General features: G+C 46.7%; 2 protein-coding genes across 5 annotated transcripts in view; one reads left to right on the top strand and one right to left on the bottom strand.

Annotated features, from left to right (window-relative positions):
- Positions 1-3,888: 3,888 nt before the first annotated feature.
- F2RL3 (F2R like thrombin or trypsin receptor 3) lies at positions 3,889-6,742 on the top strand. Its single transcript, XM_035348034.1, has 2 exons — positions 3,889-4,138; positions 4,666-6,742. Exons 1-2 carry the CDS (start codon positions 4,048-4,050, stop codon positions 5,739-5,741), a joined length of 1,167 nt encoding a protein of 388 aa, XP_035203925.1. The 5' UTR covers positions 3,889-4,047; the 3' UTR covers positions 5,742-6,742.
- The window catches only part of CPAMD8 (C3 and PZP like alpha-2-macroglobulin domain containing 8), a 53,227-nt gene continuing 43,698 nt past the window's right edge, over positions 6,739-16,267 (bottom strand). For 3 of the 4 annotated variants that reach the window (XM_035347995.1, XM_035347996.1, XM_035347999.1), the window contains 3 exons: positions 15,843-15,917; positions 10,858-11,023; positions 6,739-10,547 (listed from right to left, as the gene is read on the bottom strand). In XM_035347995.1, coding sequence (XP_035203886.1) covers position 10,547; positions 10,858-11,023; positions 15,843-15,917 — 242 coding nt within the window. In that variant the 3' untranslated portion in view covers positions 6,739-10,546. The remainder of the gene's footprint in view (positions 10,548-10,857; positions 11,024-15,842; positions 15,918-16,267) is intronic. The other variant, XM_035347998.1, reaches the window with a different exon arrangement.

Below are 16,267 nucleotides of genomic sequence, written 5' to 3'. Positions count from 1 at the left end.
CACAGTTGCTCCACGTGGAGATCGGTGGCAAGAGAAGACGTTGTATAGTGCCAGCCAAGCGTATCTGGCTGCAGCTTGGTTTATTTGTAGCAGCACCTTTGCCATGAGAGGTGTGGCGCAAAAATATGGTCCAGGCCTGGCCCCCAAGTACTCGCACGCTAAATACAACAGCCGTTCACGAAAGTGACTGATTCCAGTTCCGAAATCCATAAGCACATCTGCTCCAGGTTAAGACAATACAACTGCAACCATGAAAATTACCCCCACCCCGCCTTTCCCTCAACCTCCCCAAATTCCTGGGTAATAACATGTTTAACTGTTTTCCCTGTGAGCTCTGCACACCAACTGAATGTGTAGATCTTGCAAATTAAGCTGTCGTGATGTGACCCAGATCTGATAGGAGTTTCCTTTACATCATTCCCAACACTTCCGTTGCCATAACAAAAGGCCACTCTCCTTTCTGTGCGGCGTATTCCTCGCTCACAGGGAAACAAACTGCTGTTCTCCTCAGAACATTCCTCTGCCGCATAAATGGTATGAAATAATTTGATGAAAATGACGGTAATGGCGTCTCAGAGGACGCAGCACACTTTACACAAGGGTCTCCTCTACGAGACCTTGGACTCCTCACAATGAACGTTCCCCGTGCTCTAGGGGAGGCGAAAGGCCCCGTGGAGGCACAGCCAGAGCTGACATCACCCCAAAGCAGTTGGAGATCTCAGCAAGTGGACGGTCACTTGGCAATGACAGACAGCTTAAAATATCTCTCAGGTTTGCAGGATGGAGTAAGAACTAATGATTTGATAAATTAAGAATCGCTAATGGGAATACCCAGATGCGGTATTTAGTGCTTCAGGACTTTTTGTTCCATGTTACCGTATCACGGTGGTGCACAGGGAGAAAGGGGGGGCTGCAAATGAGTGGCAGGTACCCCAGAAGTATGCGTGTGTAAACGTGAGTTGAGGTTTTATTCGTGCTTCAGCCATTCCTCTGGATTAGAACCCAGTTACCCCAAAGAAACCAGAGGCACCCTCTACCTTCCACTCATCCAAATCTAAGGCTAAATTAAAGTCTAGCAGTGCTAACCCATACCTGTTCTAAAGGAGGAATCGAAGCCCAGTGATGAGAAGGGATGATGGCTGTATCAGGCAGTGGTAGCCCCCACCCCAGTGTCAATAACTTGCTGAGGAAAGTCCAGAAGAAGCTACTGCAGAATATCCAGTGAGTGAGAGTGATGCTGACAAACTTCAGCCATTCCTCAACAGTGGCTTCGTGTGGGCTTCTTCCACTCCGGAGCGAGAAGTGCAAGCAGAACAGAAATTGTCAAAAAGAAAGGAGTCTCCCAAAGAATACTGCACCAGCATAAAGCTCAAAGCGGTGAGGAGAAAACAAACAAGAAGGGAAGGGGAAAGCTACGGGTGGGATCCCAGTGGACCAGAAGAGCAGGACAAGCAGGAGAGGGGCACAGAGATTCCCTGGAGCCAGGGAGCTCGCAGGGTGGTGGTGTGAGACCCCACGGAGTGAGAGGAGAGCGAGCTGGAGAAGTCAGGAAGTGCCCAGGGCATGAAGTCAGCCTGTAGGTGCCAGAGCCTGCCAAGGCAGATTTGGGATGCGGGGGATCCTGCTTAAAAGGCCCATCGTTTCTATTTCAATCGTCAGTGGAAGTTTCTGTGCCTGGTGGCTCTGAGAAGTCTCAGATGCCTGCACACCCAGCGGCTGGGAAAGGCAGGGCCCGTACTGCGCTCATGGAAAATGTGACATTGTGCTGACACTGGTGGAAATGCTCCGTGCTGCTGGCGCTAAGGCAGAGCCGCTGCCTCCACAGTCAGCTGCTCCTCGTGGCTGCAAAGCGAACACGAGCTCAGCCTGGGGCAGGTATTAGCCGCTCTAAGATGTCTTCACACCTGCTGGATTGCAGCTGAAGAACTCCCTGGAGCTCCTGGAACAGAGCAAAATGTAAGCCCCATTAGGAAGAAGCCATTTCCCTCCCAGAGTTTGTTCTCTCAGGCCTTAAAGGTGTGTGTTTGGGGCAGGGCAGGTCATGTTTGTACCCTCCCTCAGAGCTTTAAAGTCCCTAACCTGCTCTGCAGCCATACATCTTCAGGGTTCAGAGCCATGGAAGAAAAGCGTGCCTGCTCCCGGGAGATGGTCCATTGCACAACGAATAGCTTTCAAACCAAATTGTTACCCCACAGGGCAGGGATCACACGACTTAAAGAGATGTTAACAAGCCGTGACAAACCTCTGGCATTAGAATTTCCATGCAAGCTGTTCTGCATCTAAAGCAGTCACTAAAGATCACACAGCATCTGAAAAATGAAGGCTACGGCAAGGCCTAACCTCTCTCTGCTCCACTCCAGAGACCTGGCCATAGGAAGCAGGGCTGCGATTTGCACACTATCTGAACCTGATTATGTCTAATTTTTTGCATACAGAGCATGGAAAGGATCCTGGTTGAGGCATGGAAAATATGCGGCCACATGAGTCATTCTGTAATGGTTCATAAATCCTGAGAGAATCACAAAAGCAAAACATCTAACATTGCATCTTCCCCGTCCCTGCCAGTGGAACCCCACCTCTCGACACGCTCGGCACAAGGATGTGGGAATATGGTGAAAGCAAAGGAAATAGGATCATTTTCTCCTTGGAATAGAGGAATCTCATCAAACGGCAGCCAGGCTCAGATTTGCAACCTTCACAGAAGAGGCCATTCATAAGCTGAGGAGAAAGAACTGAGCTCCTCAGGTTGCCAAACCAAATTTACAATTCCTACTGCCCGGGCTCCAGCTTCTGTCTTTACCTCCTTGCAGAGCCAGGCAGGGGACCGGAGAGCAACAGCCTAAAAAGCAGCAGCCTCTCAAGCTCCGACCTCCTGCCCACCCTCCGGTTACTGGGAAGTGGCCGTAATGGAGCTCATACCCAGACGATGGGAGAGTATCTGGGACTTTCCCAGCAACGTTTGCAAGGCAGAGCATGAAAGGGACTCACACTCTCGAAGTCAGAGGATGGGGGGGACCAGCAAAGACTCTTGTTACAGTCCTAAAGGCTCGGGGAACATCTGCCAGTGCAAAGGGTCCTTCTTACAACCCCATGACAGTCACCATCTCCATGCGAGCAGCAGGTACATGGCAGCAGCACGCCGCTGCTCCCGGCTGCTAGCTAATAAGGAGCGCTCTGCTCTTCTGGGGGTTCACTGGGTGGAGGCTGCACATCTCTAGGCAAAACACGGCTTTTCTTGGGCGAGAGTGAGTGAAATTCCCCATTATCTGCCCAACAGCAGAGGCTTCCTGCGGACCCTTGTCAGGCCCCTTTCCTGCTGGACGGAGCTGCTCTCCATTGTCCCGGGGGTTTATCAGTGGAAGCAGCACGTCTCCGTCAGCCATGGGATCTTGCCACTTATCGCTTGGATGTTACGGCACCCCAGGCTGGCTCTGAAAGGCCCAGCCTGATCTGGGGACTGCAAGGCAGCCACTAAAAGCCCTGAACTGTCACAAAGTGAGGCTGTAAGAGCCTTGTGTATTCCCTAAGAGCTTGGGAGGTTTGTTTGGAGCTGCAGCTCTCCAGTACTTCATTTCTGTTTATGTGAGGGGACGATGTCTTCCCAACTTGTTGAGTTACTGTGGGAAAAGACCTGAAATATGTGGAGCCACTTGGAGTGGAAGGATGCTGGCCACAGGAGCTCAGAGGCATTTCAATTCAGTTTACACGCTACATGAAATTCAAAGCGCGTCAGATGGGACCTTTTTTATTTTCAGGAATATTCTGGAGCAGGAGGGAAGCCCAAAATGAGTCATGGGAGCTCTGACAATGAGACACAACCCCCGTGGACCTGGTTACGTGCATCCATCCCGGTCCCGTGGCTGCCACTGGACTCTCCAGCCTTGCAGGGATGTCGTGACAACCCCCGTAGGCCTCCAGCTCCACAGGATAACCCTGGTGCTTCCGTGCGTTAAGGACTGCAAGAAGGAAATGCGTAAGCACGGTCACTACACGACTGCCTTTCCCACACAGCTGTGAGCCCAGCAGCTCCTTGGTTGCCACACCAGCATGGAGACCTCCAGGAACGGACGGCTGTCACCCCGGCTCGTGCTCTGCTGTGCCTTCTGGGGACTCTGCCTGGCCTTTCCAGACTACGATGGTGAGTGCACATCTTCGGGTGAAAAACTGTTTCTTAAAGTACTGGATACTTGGTAGGCACCTTCATGAGATCCCTGAAAACTCATTTTTGTCATGTTATCACATGAGGATTGACGCATCCTCAAATTAGGGCAGGAGGTGATAGAAGATAACTTACGAAGGGGAAAGCAACGGGGTGAATTGGATTCTTTTGAAAGCTGGCCAGAGGAAGCACTCTCTCTTTCCCCAGGCCTATTGATAACTGCACGCCATGGCAATCGTTTGAGACTGGTGGGACAGCACCAAACAGAGCAAGTCATGTTAAGTTTTCAGTAAGGTTGCTGACGGTTGCTCTTGCACACCTGACTCTGTCGGTCAGCTTTTTCTACCCATGGCACAACAGCTTCTTACAGAATACCTTTACTGCTAGGGACCCCAGCATAACATGCAAAACCTTAGCGATTGGTGTAAGCATCGTGTATCCAGCCTGTCCTGCAAAGTGCCAGCATTTGCATGCAAGCAAGTAATGGGCTGTGTTTGCACCGACAGATTACTCTCAGAACGCCACCAACGAGCAGGTAACGACACCAGAGATCGCGCCGTGTCCCCGAGCCATCCCAGGGGAAAAGACAACGATAAACAACATCACGTACCTGTTGATACACAAGGCCACCCGCTCTCAGCTGAACAGCGTGGTCACCGTGCGGCTCATCCCCTGCCTCTACACCCTCGTCTTCCTCGTGGGGCTGCCTTCAAACGGGCTGGCCCTGTGGGTCCTGGCTACCAGGGCCGAGAAGCTGACCTCCACTGTCTTCCTGATGAACTTGGCTGCAGCAGACCTGCTGCTCATCTTGGTGCTGCCCTTCAAGATTTTCTACTATTTCCTGGGGAACAACTGGCCCTTTGGGGAAGGCCTGTGCCGGGTCACCACGGCTTTCTTCTACGGGAACATGTACTGCTCAGTGCTGCTGCTCACGTGCATCAGTGTCGACCGGTATCTGGCTGTGGTGCATCCTTTCTTCTCCCGTTCTTTCCGCACCCCTGCCTTTGCTGCCTGTACCTGCACTGCCATCTGGCTCTGCGCTGCTGTCCTCATCCTGCCCCTGACTCTGCAGCAGCAGTCGTATCCCCTGTACGGAGCAGAAACCACTCTGTGCCACGACGTTCTCCCCAGGCACGAGGACGACGGGTATTATTTCTACTATTTCATCTGCCTCATTGCCTGCGCTTTCCTTGCTCCTCTGGTGGTGATGCTGTTCAGCTACTGCTCAGTACTGCGAGCCCTCCTGGACAACGGCAAGCGGTACTCCTACTCCATGAAGCTCACAGCTCTCGTGCTGTTCACACTCGTGGCCTTCTACACCCCCAGCAACGTTCTTCTCCTCGTTCATTACTCCAGCTATCACTCCAAGCTGTACGGTAACCTGTACATCAGCTACATGGTGAGCCTGGCCGTCAGCACCTTTAACAGCTGCGCTGACCCCTTCGTCTACTACTATGTTTCTGAAGATTTCCGGGATAAGGTGAGGAGGAGATTCTTCAATCACAGCAAAAAAACCACCACGTCCTTAAAAACCTCCAAAGAAACTCTTCCTCAGAAAAGCTCCAAGGATTTGCTGGTATAAGCCTCCAGCCCAGCTCCCAAGGTGCTCACACCATACAGTGGGGATAAAACAAGGACAGTGAGTGCTGGGATTTCACAGCTTTCATCCAGAACAGCAAGCAGTACGTCCCAGTAGGCAAGTCCTGGTAAGGAAGAGCCACGTTCTTCTGTCTGCATGGCTGAGACCAAATAAACCTGGGTCACAGCGCTCCTTGAAAAGTGTGGAGTCCTGAACTGGAATAGATCTGTTACTGGGACACTGCATGCAACTTCTCATCTCGTCTGATAGTGCCAGGGATGCTTTTGCACCTCAGTCTGCTTCTCCTAATACCCGTTGCAAGCTGGTTGCTATCTGCTTTCTATTTCCTTTTCTGCTACTGGCTTTCTCGCTGTCTTTGAACACTCAGTCCTTTTACCTAAAACTGAAAAAGAACAGGCATTTGGCAAAATGGAATTTCTAAACATTCCAAAAGCACCTATATGGAAGGTGTTCTGCTGAAATAAAATACTCCTCCGTGGGGAGCATGTCCAGCACTAGCTTTTCTACCACTTACATTCTTGGCTTGACTAGTGAGCAAAGGCACAGCACCGTGGTAATGTTAGCCCATGGGTGGTAATAAGTGTAAAAAATCCTATTCGTTCATCCTATGATGCTCGGCATCCATGATTGCTCTGAGGCAAAGACTGTATTATGTCTCTTGAAGGGAAACATTCAAGAAGGAATGGAGCAAGCCCTCACTCTAAAAACTCATCACTGCTTTTGCTTAATGGCACACGCAATCGAGACCTTGCGCTTATGAATCAAGCTTGTTGCTCAGTCCTGGGGCACGTGGCAAATTTGACAAAAGAGAGCCAGCTCATCTCTGGGAATAACCCAGTGAGGCACAAGGTAGAAAATGAGTGATCAACTTCCTCAGAGTTCCTGAATTCGTCAGTTTTACAGATAAAGGCATGACTTCTGTGATCTATGATCAAACAAGCTTACAGCCTACAATGTGAATAAAGAGAGACAAACGGTATTGTTTTAAAATCAGTTTTTAATAAAATATTTATCATAATCTAAAACAAACCCTTTTCTGGACTCAGACTTGCTAAGATGTGTGTGAACAAAACAAAAATGATCATAGAACTGTTTGCGTTTACATGTACGTGCAGGGGTGAAATGCAGGTGAAAAACTAGAGCCCATCTCCTGGGGGTGCAGCAGGGCACGCACAGAGAACGTGCCAGGTACTGAACACAGGAGATGCGGTGGAGCCAGGCTGCAAGCCAAGACTACTGTCACTCAGTCAGAAATAGCAAGTACTGCAAAAACAACAACAACAAAAACAACCAACAAACTGAGCTGAGGTTTTCCAAACAGATCATCTATCCGCCATAATGAAAACCAGGTTACTCTGCATTAAATATCAATAATCAGTGTCAGCAAAGCAAGTGCTGTTGTTTCAATGATGCTATTCAAACAAACTGAACATTCTTCTGATATTTGTTTCCTACTGAGGCTGATTAAGAAGGAGGGAAAGAGGCAAGGCCAAAACACTTGGACAAGAAAGGACAAGGGAACTATTGCTTTAAAATAAATACCACGGTAATGATTACTCTGCATAATGTACAGTTACAAATATATAAATATTAATTTCATTGAAAGGATTGCAAGCAAAAATCACTGATAACTAGCACTGCTGTAGCTATTCAGTAACGTAACTTGATGTATGTAGGAATTTGTGTCTCACAAACCCACCAGCACTTTTCTCCTTTTGCAGTGAGGGACCATCAGAGAAAGGAAAGGAGAAGCATCTCTCTGACAGAGGGAGGCAAAGGTCTCTAAGCCACAAACAATTCAGAGCCCAAAGAAGCAGAAGCTCTGCTTTTCTTGAGTAATACTGAGTCTGACACAGCTGTGTTGTGTCAAGTGGTCCTCCTGGATCTAGCCCTAAGAGTTTGTGTCTTACACGGAGGACTTTGAAGACTGGAAGAAAAATAGGTATTATTATTATTTTTTTTTTTTTCCTGGATAAGAATTACTGATAACAAGAAACAGGAACAACAAACTGGAGATAGAGGAAAGGTATGGACCATCAGCTGGGGTGGAGAGGAGTACAGAGACCTGCTCCATTACTACTGTAATAAGGGAGAAAAGGCAATCAGGTGTGTATTTGTAGGTTCCTTTATTTGATTCCGTAAATCACAGGGCTGATTTTTAACTTGAGAAAGGAGCTGGTTTGGTGGCAGGAGTGAGGGGAGGCAGAGGCTGCCAATGTGTACCTAAGGAACACAGGAAGAAGAGATGATGGACTGATGATTTCCCTGAAAGCTGTGAAGAAGCACTCAAGATGGTGTCAGGCTTTAGGTTACAAAAAACCTGGCACATGACCTCACACGCAGCATCCCATTTAGAACTGCCTCTGCTGAAGGACACTGAGGCTGCTCTGCCTCTGCCTGCTAGGGGTCCAGGTCTCTTTGTCAGTTCTGCTAGGGGTAAAACAGAAGCGAGACTCCCCTGCTCTGGCACACAGCGAGCCCACAGACCACAGCCATGATTGATGGGCTGGCACCAAGGAGAAATGTAGCTGGCAGTAACGGGGAGATGTTTGCATCTTGAGTTAGTGGATTACAAGTAACAGAGACCGAGGAAAATGAAGGAAACCATGTTTAATGCTAAGCTGAATCTCCCTACCTTCATCTTCTTGTCCCCAGTGGTGACACTGTCTGACTGCCCAAGGATCTACGAGAGGATCAAGCAATATGAAATTACTTAAAATATCTAGCTACAAGCATTAAACGATGAGACAGGGAAACTAAAGGCAGAAGGGGACAGAGGGCAGGGGGCTGAAGAACCCTGAGCACAGGTCCCATCTTCTGTGGGAAGCCACTCACACAGACATTACCGGGGTGACTAAATGTCTCATTCTGCAGCCTTGAAGCATTAAACAGCTGAGGCTGGAACCAGCAAACAGCAGGGTTTGTATTGTGCAGCTTTGATATTTAGAAAAGGGGGGGAAAAAAAAGAAACAACAAAACAACCTCTTGTTGCAGCTCATACTAGGTCTGTTATTTACCCAGGGAATAAATATTGACTCAGTCCTGTGTGTGTACACAATAGCAAGCATCTGCCAGGCCAGTTGCTTACAGGAGATGGAATTTAGTTTAAAGGCATTCATTTACCTGCCAGACAGGAATGCAGCCGCCAGTGCTTCTGCCGTGCAGTGGGGACACAGTGAGGACGTGGTCTGTTCATACACACTGAAGAGACGTGGCAAAAATCTCTGCTGAGAAGCAGTGGGTGCATACGGGCAACAGCCACGTCAAGATGCTGTGAGGAGAGCTCGCAGCAGCCACGAAGGAAGGCTTGGTAACTTGCCAGCAAAGCAGTTCTGAAATTTCTGAGAACTTCAAGACCCAGACCTTCATCGTGTCAGTTACATTCTGCAAATATCTAGCCCCAGACAAAAAGGACTGGAAACTACAAATGCCCAACTTCTGGGATACCTCCTGTTTTGTCCCCATGTAGACAGCTTTCTGGAATAAAATTGCTTTTATTCTGGAATGGAATGTCTATACTGGGATATATTCTTGTCAGGGTTCCTGTGTAAACAAGCCCTAAAAATGAATGGAGCTGGGCTTTTTCCTGTTTCCATTCACCAATAAACACCCTCAAAAGAAGTTTCCACCCCACTCCGGGTCCTTGTAACAATAGACGTGTGAAGATAAAATATTAACACTATTTTGCAACAGGCAATTGCATCTAACTCCTCCAAAGAGAACAATGCTGCTCCAGGCAGGAAGGGAAACCAAAAAGTCTTGGCTCATGCACTTTTGGAAGCACAAAGCTTTTGTTTTTAGCTTTACCACATTGCCTGGGGCAGGTCAGTCTAAGGGAGTCCAGTCTGTGACACCAGCGATTTGTACTGGCGAGCAGGCCCAGGGCCTATGCATAGATTACCATATCCAGAAAAAAAAATATCATTCTATGGGAATGCTGGTGGGAGCAGGATAAAAGTGATTGGTGAAGTCAGGCAAGCATTTAAAAGGACTGTGCCTTGGGTCAGTTCATGTCAGGGTTACAAGGAGGAAAGGGGCTGCAGAGCTGAGAAGGCTGCAAGCAAACCTCATCAGCACATAGTGCAAAATGAAGAGGGCTCACCCACCAGATCCTGGTCACTGCTGTGGTTAGCAAACTCCCCACCTGAAGCTTTTCAGCCCTGTCTGACAGTGGATTTGAGTTTTCTCTTGTGAAATGGACCTCCCAGCATCTTTCCTGAACATGGAGGCATTAGGGCAGTTTTTCCTCTTGTAGGACATAATTGTGGGTACAGTAGACTTATAGGCTAGAGAAGATGATTAGCCTCTTGCTGTGTCATAATTAGCAAAACATACTGATTTTTATTATTATAATTTGAGAGAAAACTCCTCAGCCATCCTTCCTCAAACAGCAGTTCAGCTAAGCACGAGGCCTGGACTTAGCTTCTAAATGTAGCTAGGAAATGGCATTTGCAGTATCCTGATAATAGAGAAAACATTCTGAAAAGGTCTATAAGTTTGAATTCCAGCCCCTATTTCTCTCACCTAGAGGGCACAGCATATTGGCCTCCCATCCTTGGAAGTACTCCTAGGAGGATGCACAAAAGGCAGGAAAACTGACAGAAGAATAATGCTGAGTGTCCCCCTTAGCGCTCCAGATCCACCCCCGTGGGGCAGCAAAGCCTACAGTTCTGAGGGCATCAGGAAGTAGTCATCATTCGGTTTCTGTTCTGCAGCAGGTCATCCGTTGGAACAAACTCATACAGGAGTTGATTCTGAGCCTCTTCTCTTTATTTAAATTATATATTTCTGTTGAAAAGAGAACATAATGAAAAAAGTCACTTTCCCATTGCCTATCTTTGTGAAACATCACTGAAGCTGGGCACAGAAAGACTTAAAAGCTGCTAGGAATGGACACATCCAGGCCGTGAAGACTTGGATGCTGTCCCAGCGACATCTTGTTCTTGGTGATTCCTTGCTAAAGAGGCTAGCGAGTCGCTTGGAAGAATGCCCATTTTGAGGAACTGAATACACTTGACCCAACGTACGGATTAGTAAATTATAACTAACAAAGCAGATTTACAACCCCCCCCCTCCCCCCCCCCAATCTCCAGCTCACCATTCTACTGTGGTCACTACTTCCTGAATCTTGTCCACTTTTAACGTGCTTGCTGTCGTCAACTCTGCCACAATCTCAAAAACGTCAGCTTCAGAGGCATAGGGGTCCGGGTCATATTCGTAGGAATAATATGACAGATCTGACTGTGGTGGAGGGCCTTCCTCTGCTGGAAAGGAAACCATAGTCTGAGCTTGTGCTTTATCCAAAGAAAATGCATTTCAGCATCGCATATTGCATCACAGAGAGAATGGGAATGACATTAGAGGGAAGGAATAGTGAGAGGCAAAACAGGAGCCACATCAGTGTCTCAAAGTGAAAAGGAGTCTACGCATGTCCATAGACCTGTGCATGCATGCTTAGATTCACATACAAGCAGAAAAGCTGCTGTAGATAGGATTTTTAGTTTCCTTTCTGAGATCTGGACACTGTAAAAAATAAAAGGAATCAAAGTGCCAGGCAATTTGAAAAATCTCAAAATCTCATTTTAAAGTATCTAACTTTAGGCCTTAACCGAGATGATTAAGGTAGGAACCAGTTCACCCTACGATCTATAGAAAGTCAAATATAGAGTCAAATAAAAGTCAGCTATCCTTGGGAATACCGGATGTCACAGATGTGTTACGCTGCACCCTGAAAATACCTCATCTGTGATGTCACACAGCTTGCACCGCACCTTGAAAATACTTCATCTTTCACTAAGTCATAAGCTGGGTAGTAGCCAAGATACGTCAGCTTCAGCACAGTCCCACACCACCAAGGAACTTCCAGCATTTAAGATAGGAACAGGCAGAAATAGATACTTCTCCCCCACGCATTCACTGCGGCCCATGCCAAGACATGGGCAGGTCGCTCACACAGCGCGCAGCCCTCTCAAAGCGGCTGTGCCTCCAGGTGGGTGACTGCCCACTGTCCGGAGGGTAAGACCACAAGATAAAACTTCTAGGAATATCAATAGGTGCCTGTTTCCTAAGCTGTTCCCTGAGCCAGCTCAGCTGTTCATCTTGCCTGTTTGCTTTCTATATACGCTGCTCTAATCCAAACCAAAGCAATCACTAAACCTAGCTGTTGCAGGGAGGAAAAGTCCCCCTCATAAAAGCTTGCTTTATTTAAGGAGAACACTTGTCAAGGCCTTTGAAAACATTTGTTCTCTAGAAATAAAATATCTGAAGGCTTCCCTGTTGCCTCCCACATCCTCCCAGCAACAGGCTCAGCCCTAGGCAAGGGAATGCTTGCCTGAAAGCAGAGTCAGTCTGTGTTCACTTCTTCTTGGCCTTCTCCATGTGAGAATCTGCCAGATCATGAAGTTGTTCTACGAATGGATGATTGCTGTCCACCAGGGACAGAATTAACATCACAGACCTCACTCTTCCTAGGAATGCAGGACTGGAGTCAAAGCAAAGATGAAAGGCCGACATTTCCTGCTGCATACAAACCACTCCCCCATCTCCAAATGTTTGCGCCTAAGCCAATGTTTGCTGAACACCGATGGGGGGAAAGGAAAGGTGGCCCATCGCCAGTTCAATCAATCCTGAAAGAACAGCGCTCCTGTGAACAGTGTGCCCGCCAGGGAGTGTTGCAGGATGACTCCATCTAGAAGCAGAGCTCCCTCTGACATTCCCGTTAGAAGCTAGTGATGGCGGATGGGCGAGTGTTTGCTTAGGTATCTAAAATAATGATACTGAACAAAAGAATCATACCACCAAGAATTTGCTTCCAGCTCCTGGACCTTCTAAGTGCTGGAGCAGAACTGTACAAATAGTACGGCTCCAGCTGCGGGGAGAAGGCTGAGGGGTCAAACAGCACGGAGCTGGGTGGGCTGCCTGCTCAGAGCAGCACAGAGTGTGACACTACAGCACCACTGATACCGCTGAGTGCTGCTGCACCACACTTTGATACTGCTTTTCCATCACATACCTGCAGAATCACAATATTACTGTGATAGCAATGTATCTTCCAGCCCCATCAGCTATTCTCTTCGTATTTTTGGTAGAGAGGATATCGGCAATTTCAGAAGAACATCAAAGATCTACGGAAGCAATCAAAGGACCACTGCACCAGAGAGATGGTATCAGAGCTACCGAGCACCCCTTAGGCTCTGAAATCCACCCATAATTTTGTAGTCTAGTGTGACAACAGTCTTAGGAAAGCCACAGACAGAAAGGCACCAAACATACCAAGAGTCCACTTGGCAACCAAGCTCCTGCTCCAAGAGCTTTCCTTCCAAATAATTGTGACTGGAACAGGCTGTGAAAGAATGCAGGCAGAGCCACAATGCTCAGAGGCAGAGGTGTGTCCGTGCTGCTAACAAAGAGCCTGCTCCATCTCTGAGTCTCACTAGTTCACCTGTGAGAATGAACAGCTGAGGAAGGGGATTCAGTCACGAGTGCCTCCCCTTGGCTTTCCCTTCTGTTGAGTTCTGTCACCCTGCACTCTTCTCACTAAATCAAGAGAATATTTCTGAAGCTGCAAAGAGAACCTACCCATCTGGATAAAAAAAGGTTATAGTTTTAAGAACAAACCTCAGCCTTCTGCCTCACATGCTGCAACATCTGCTGCAGACTTCTGAAAGGCGGTTGAGAACGCTTTGACAACAGCTAGGTGCCACAAGAAGCACTGCGTCCTGACTTTTCAGGATAGCCACATATGATTACTTACCTCGAATAGCATAACTCATAAGCTGTTTATTCTAGCAAACTCACTGGGGTCTATGGAACTACACTGCAAGCCTGTTTGCCAGAGTGAGCCCAAAAACATTATGAAGTTCCCCACTGTTTGCTGGAAGGAAGCTGGCTCTCATTGTTTCCATTGCTGGGGTAACATAGACAAGAGCTAACAATGAAAGCATCAATCAAACCGAGCGGAGCCTGCACAAGTCATATGGCAAATACAGAAGGATTTCAGACAATATAAACACCACGAGGTTCTGCACGAAAATGGTATTTCCTGAAGATTAACACACGGAGGCAGTTCCATCAACCTGCCCTAATCTTGATTTGGCTCCTGGAGCTTTGCATCCTTTAAGGAAATCACAAATTTAGACATGGCTCATCAGAACTTTCACTAGAAACCCAGAGCACCTGAGTCGCCTTAAACCAATCACATGCTTCAATGCTAACAAACCAGTGAGTCCAAATGAGACCCACGTACAAGGAGGGATTCATTCATTTGTTAAACTTTGATTCATGTACCGTGTGGCTGACCTGAGAGGAGGCCAGAGGATTAATGAAAATCACATGCTGGGCGCTTTTCCTGATGCAGGATTTAGTCTGTTTTATTTTTGAATGCTCACTCTGCCATGGCTGCTCAGACAGCTCATTTCAGAAGAGCGTCAGCCTTCCAGGAGGCTCTCTGCTTTAGCACTCACAGATCCTAGAATGCAGCAAGCTCATACCATTTGCGAGCACTTGAACATATCCTTATGGCATACATGTGGTTATTAACCTAACGTGCATACAAACGCCACACTCACACAATATGAATTGCCATTTTTGATCTTACTGATAGCCTACTGAGACAACACTACCTTTGTCTGTTTAAAACAGAAAACAGAGGGATATTTTTCTTCGATGTTTCACTGCAGATTATTTCAGAACCACTGTTCCGAAAATGTTCGTATTGTGGACTATTGTCAAGTTCCACATTTTTTTTCCCCAGATAACCATATCCGTATCAGATATGTATTTGAAAGCAATGTAATGGCAGTCCCATTTTGTAGACCAGCAACAAAACACTTACTATGAACTTGCATACCAGCAACGTCCTACAGAGCAGTTGGGGAATGCTGCTTTATAGGGTTCAGACTGCAAACTGTTTCCATGCTGGGTACATTGCATTTGCACAGAATAAAAGACAACAAGCATTCATTTCAGTTATTCTGACAGACGGCAACCTGATATATATTCACCTTAAGTTCAGAAACAAAGGGAGGGAAAATAGGAGAGGCATTAAAACACTTTAAGACTGGATGACCTACAGAGATAGTCATAACAGAGTATTCACCCTGCTTTTACACCTTAAGAAAAACGTCCATCAACTTCCACAGAGCAGAGGGGTAAAGAACAGGACAGCCTATCTCATGTTGGACACATGAAGCCTGAACTTTGGTGCTCTAGAAGGATATGGGAAGGCATGGAGACTTCTCTTGAAGAACTAACTTGTTTTTACCAATTTGTTGGGAGAGTTAGAGGCCAGGGGAAAATTAATGAGTGGAAAGCAGCCAGGAAAAATCTAGTCCAGTTTATTTACTAGAAACAGCATGAAACAAACTATTCTATTGACCCTCCACTGCTTCTTGGTGAGATTTATTGTGAGCCAGGAGCAAGTTTGACATGAGTCTTGGAAAAAAATGTATGAATAAAAGCACCAAATAAAATGAGCAGCCAAATTCCTGGCTACTCCATCTACTGACCTTAAAATTTTTGCTCACTAAGGCCTTTATTCCAAACAGCAGCTCTGAAAGAATCAGAACTGCCAGCTCAGTTTTTACACAGAACTATGAACAGAAGTTGATCCACCTGGATTCTAGTTTTTGCAATGGTTTTGTCTGTTGTCATGTACAGCTCAGTTGGTTGTTGAGACATATTACATCAGCCTGGTTTCAGATGCGATCTTTCCAGCTTGACATTAAAAAAAAAAGATTCAAGTATCGCTCAAATATAGCAAGGCTGAGAAAACAGGATGGTCACTTGCAAGATTTAGGCAACTGTTCATAGAAATGGGCATGTGCACTGAATCCAGCAGGAATCACGCAAGAATTTCTAAAAGGACTGGAAGACAGCCTGTAGCCGAATGCTTATCACCCTAAATTTCCTTGATGGCTTCATTTTTCTGATTTCTGAATGTTCTGTCTTTTCTAAAAGACAGAAGTATTCAGCATCTTTATTTAAAGATGCTTAGGAGTTACGTATACGTTTGTATAACGATAGGATAAGCTTTAAACTTTTAAAAGAAAAAAGCCTTGGGTAAATACAAAGGTATGATATTACCTGCTGGAATTTGTTGTACACTGGGTTGCTCAGCTGTGTGGGAGTGTGTCTCCCTTTCTTCTGGCAAATTCTTGGCTGTAAGTAAAAAAAAAAAAAAAGAAAAATGTATTGGTCATAAAATTTGTTAATGACTCTCTAGAAACCATCTCCATTTAAGGAGGTGATATACTCAGTTCAGGTATACTAAACTGCACATCTTGAAAGCCCATGTAGAATCTCCAAAGTACGTTAAACTTCATGGACAGTATATTTTACGTAGGGTTATTCACTTCAGATAAGCAATATTACCACAGTTTCTCAGGTTCATTAAGATTGGTAAAACGTATTCAGGAGATCAGAAAATCCAGTTCTGAGCTAAGCAGGTAGGTAGCTTCTCTTAGAAGTCAGTCTCCTGCAGTATGAATAGCAAAATACTACAAAGGAGG

Source organism: Oxyura jamaicensis, chromosome 28, assembly GCF_011077185.1.
Source record: "Oxyura jamaicensis isolate SHBP4307 breed ruddy duck chromosome 28, BPBGC_Ojam_1.0, whole genome shotgun sequence".
Taxonomy (NCBI): domain Eukaryota; kingdom Metazoa; phylum Chordata; class Aves; order Anseriformes; family Anatidae; genus Oxyura; species Oxyura jamaicensis.
This window is presented reverse-complemented; position numbering and strand designations above follow the sequence as displayed.

Excerpts from the sequence above, each read along its gene's own strand:
- F2RL3 (XM_035348034.1), top strand. The coding sequence starts at position 4,048 with ATGGAGACCTCCAGGAACGGACGGCTGTCACCCCGGCTCGTGCTCTGC. Across the intron at positions 4,139-4,665 it reads GGCCTTTCCAGACTACGATG|ATTACTCTCAGAACGCCACC; the intron begins GTGAGTGCACAT and ends TTGCACCGACAG.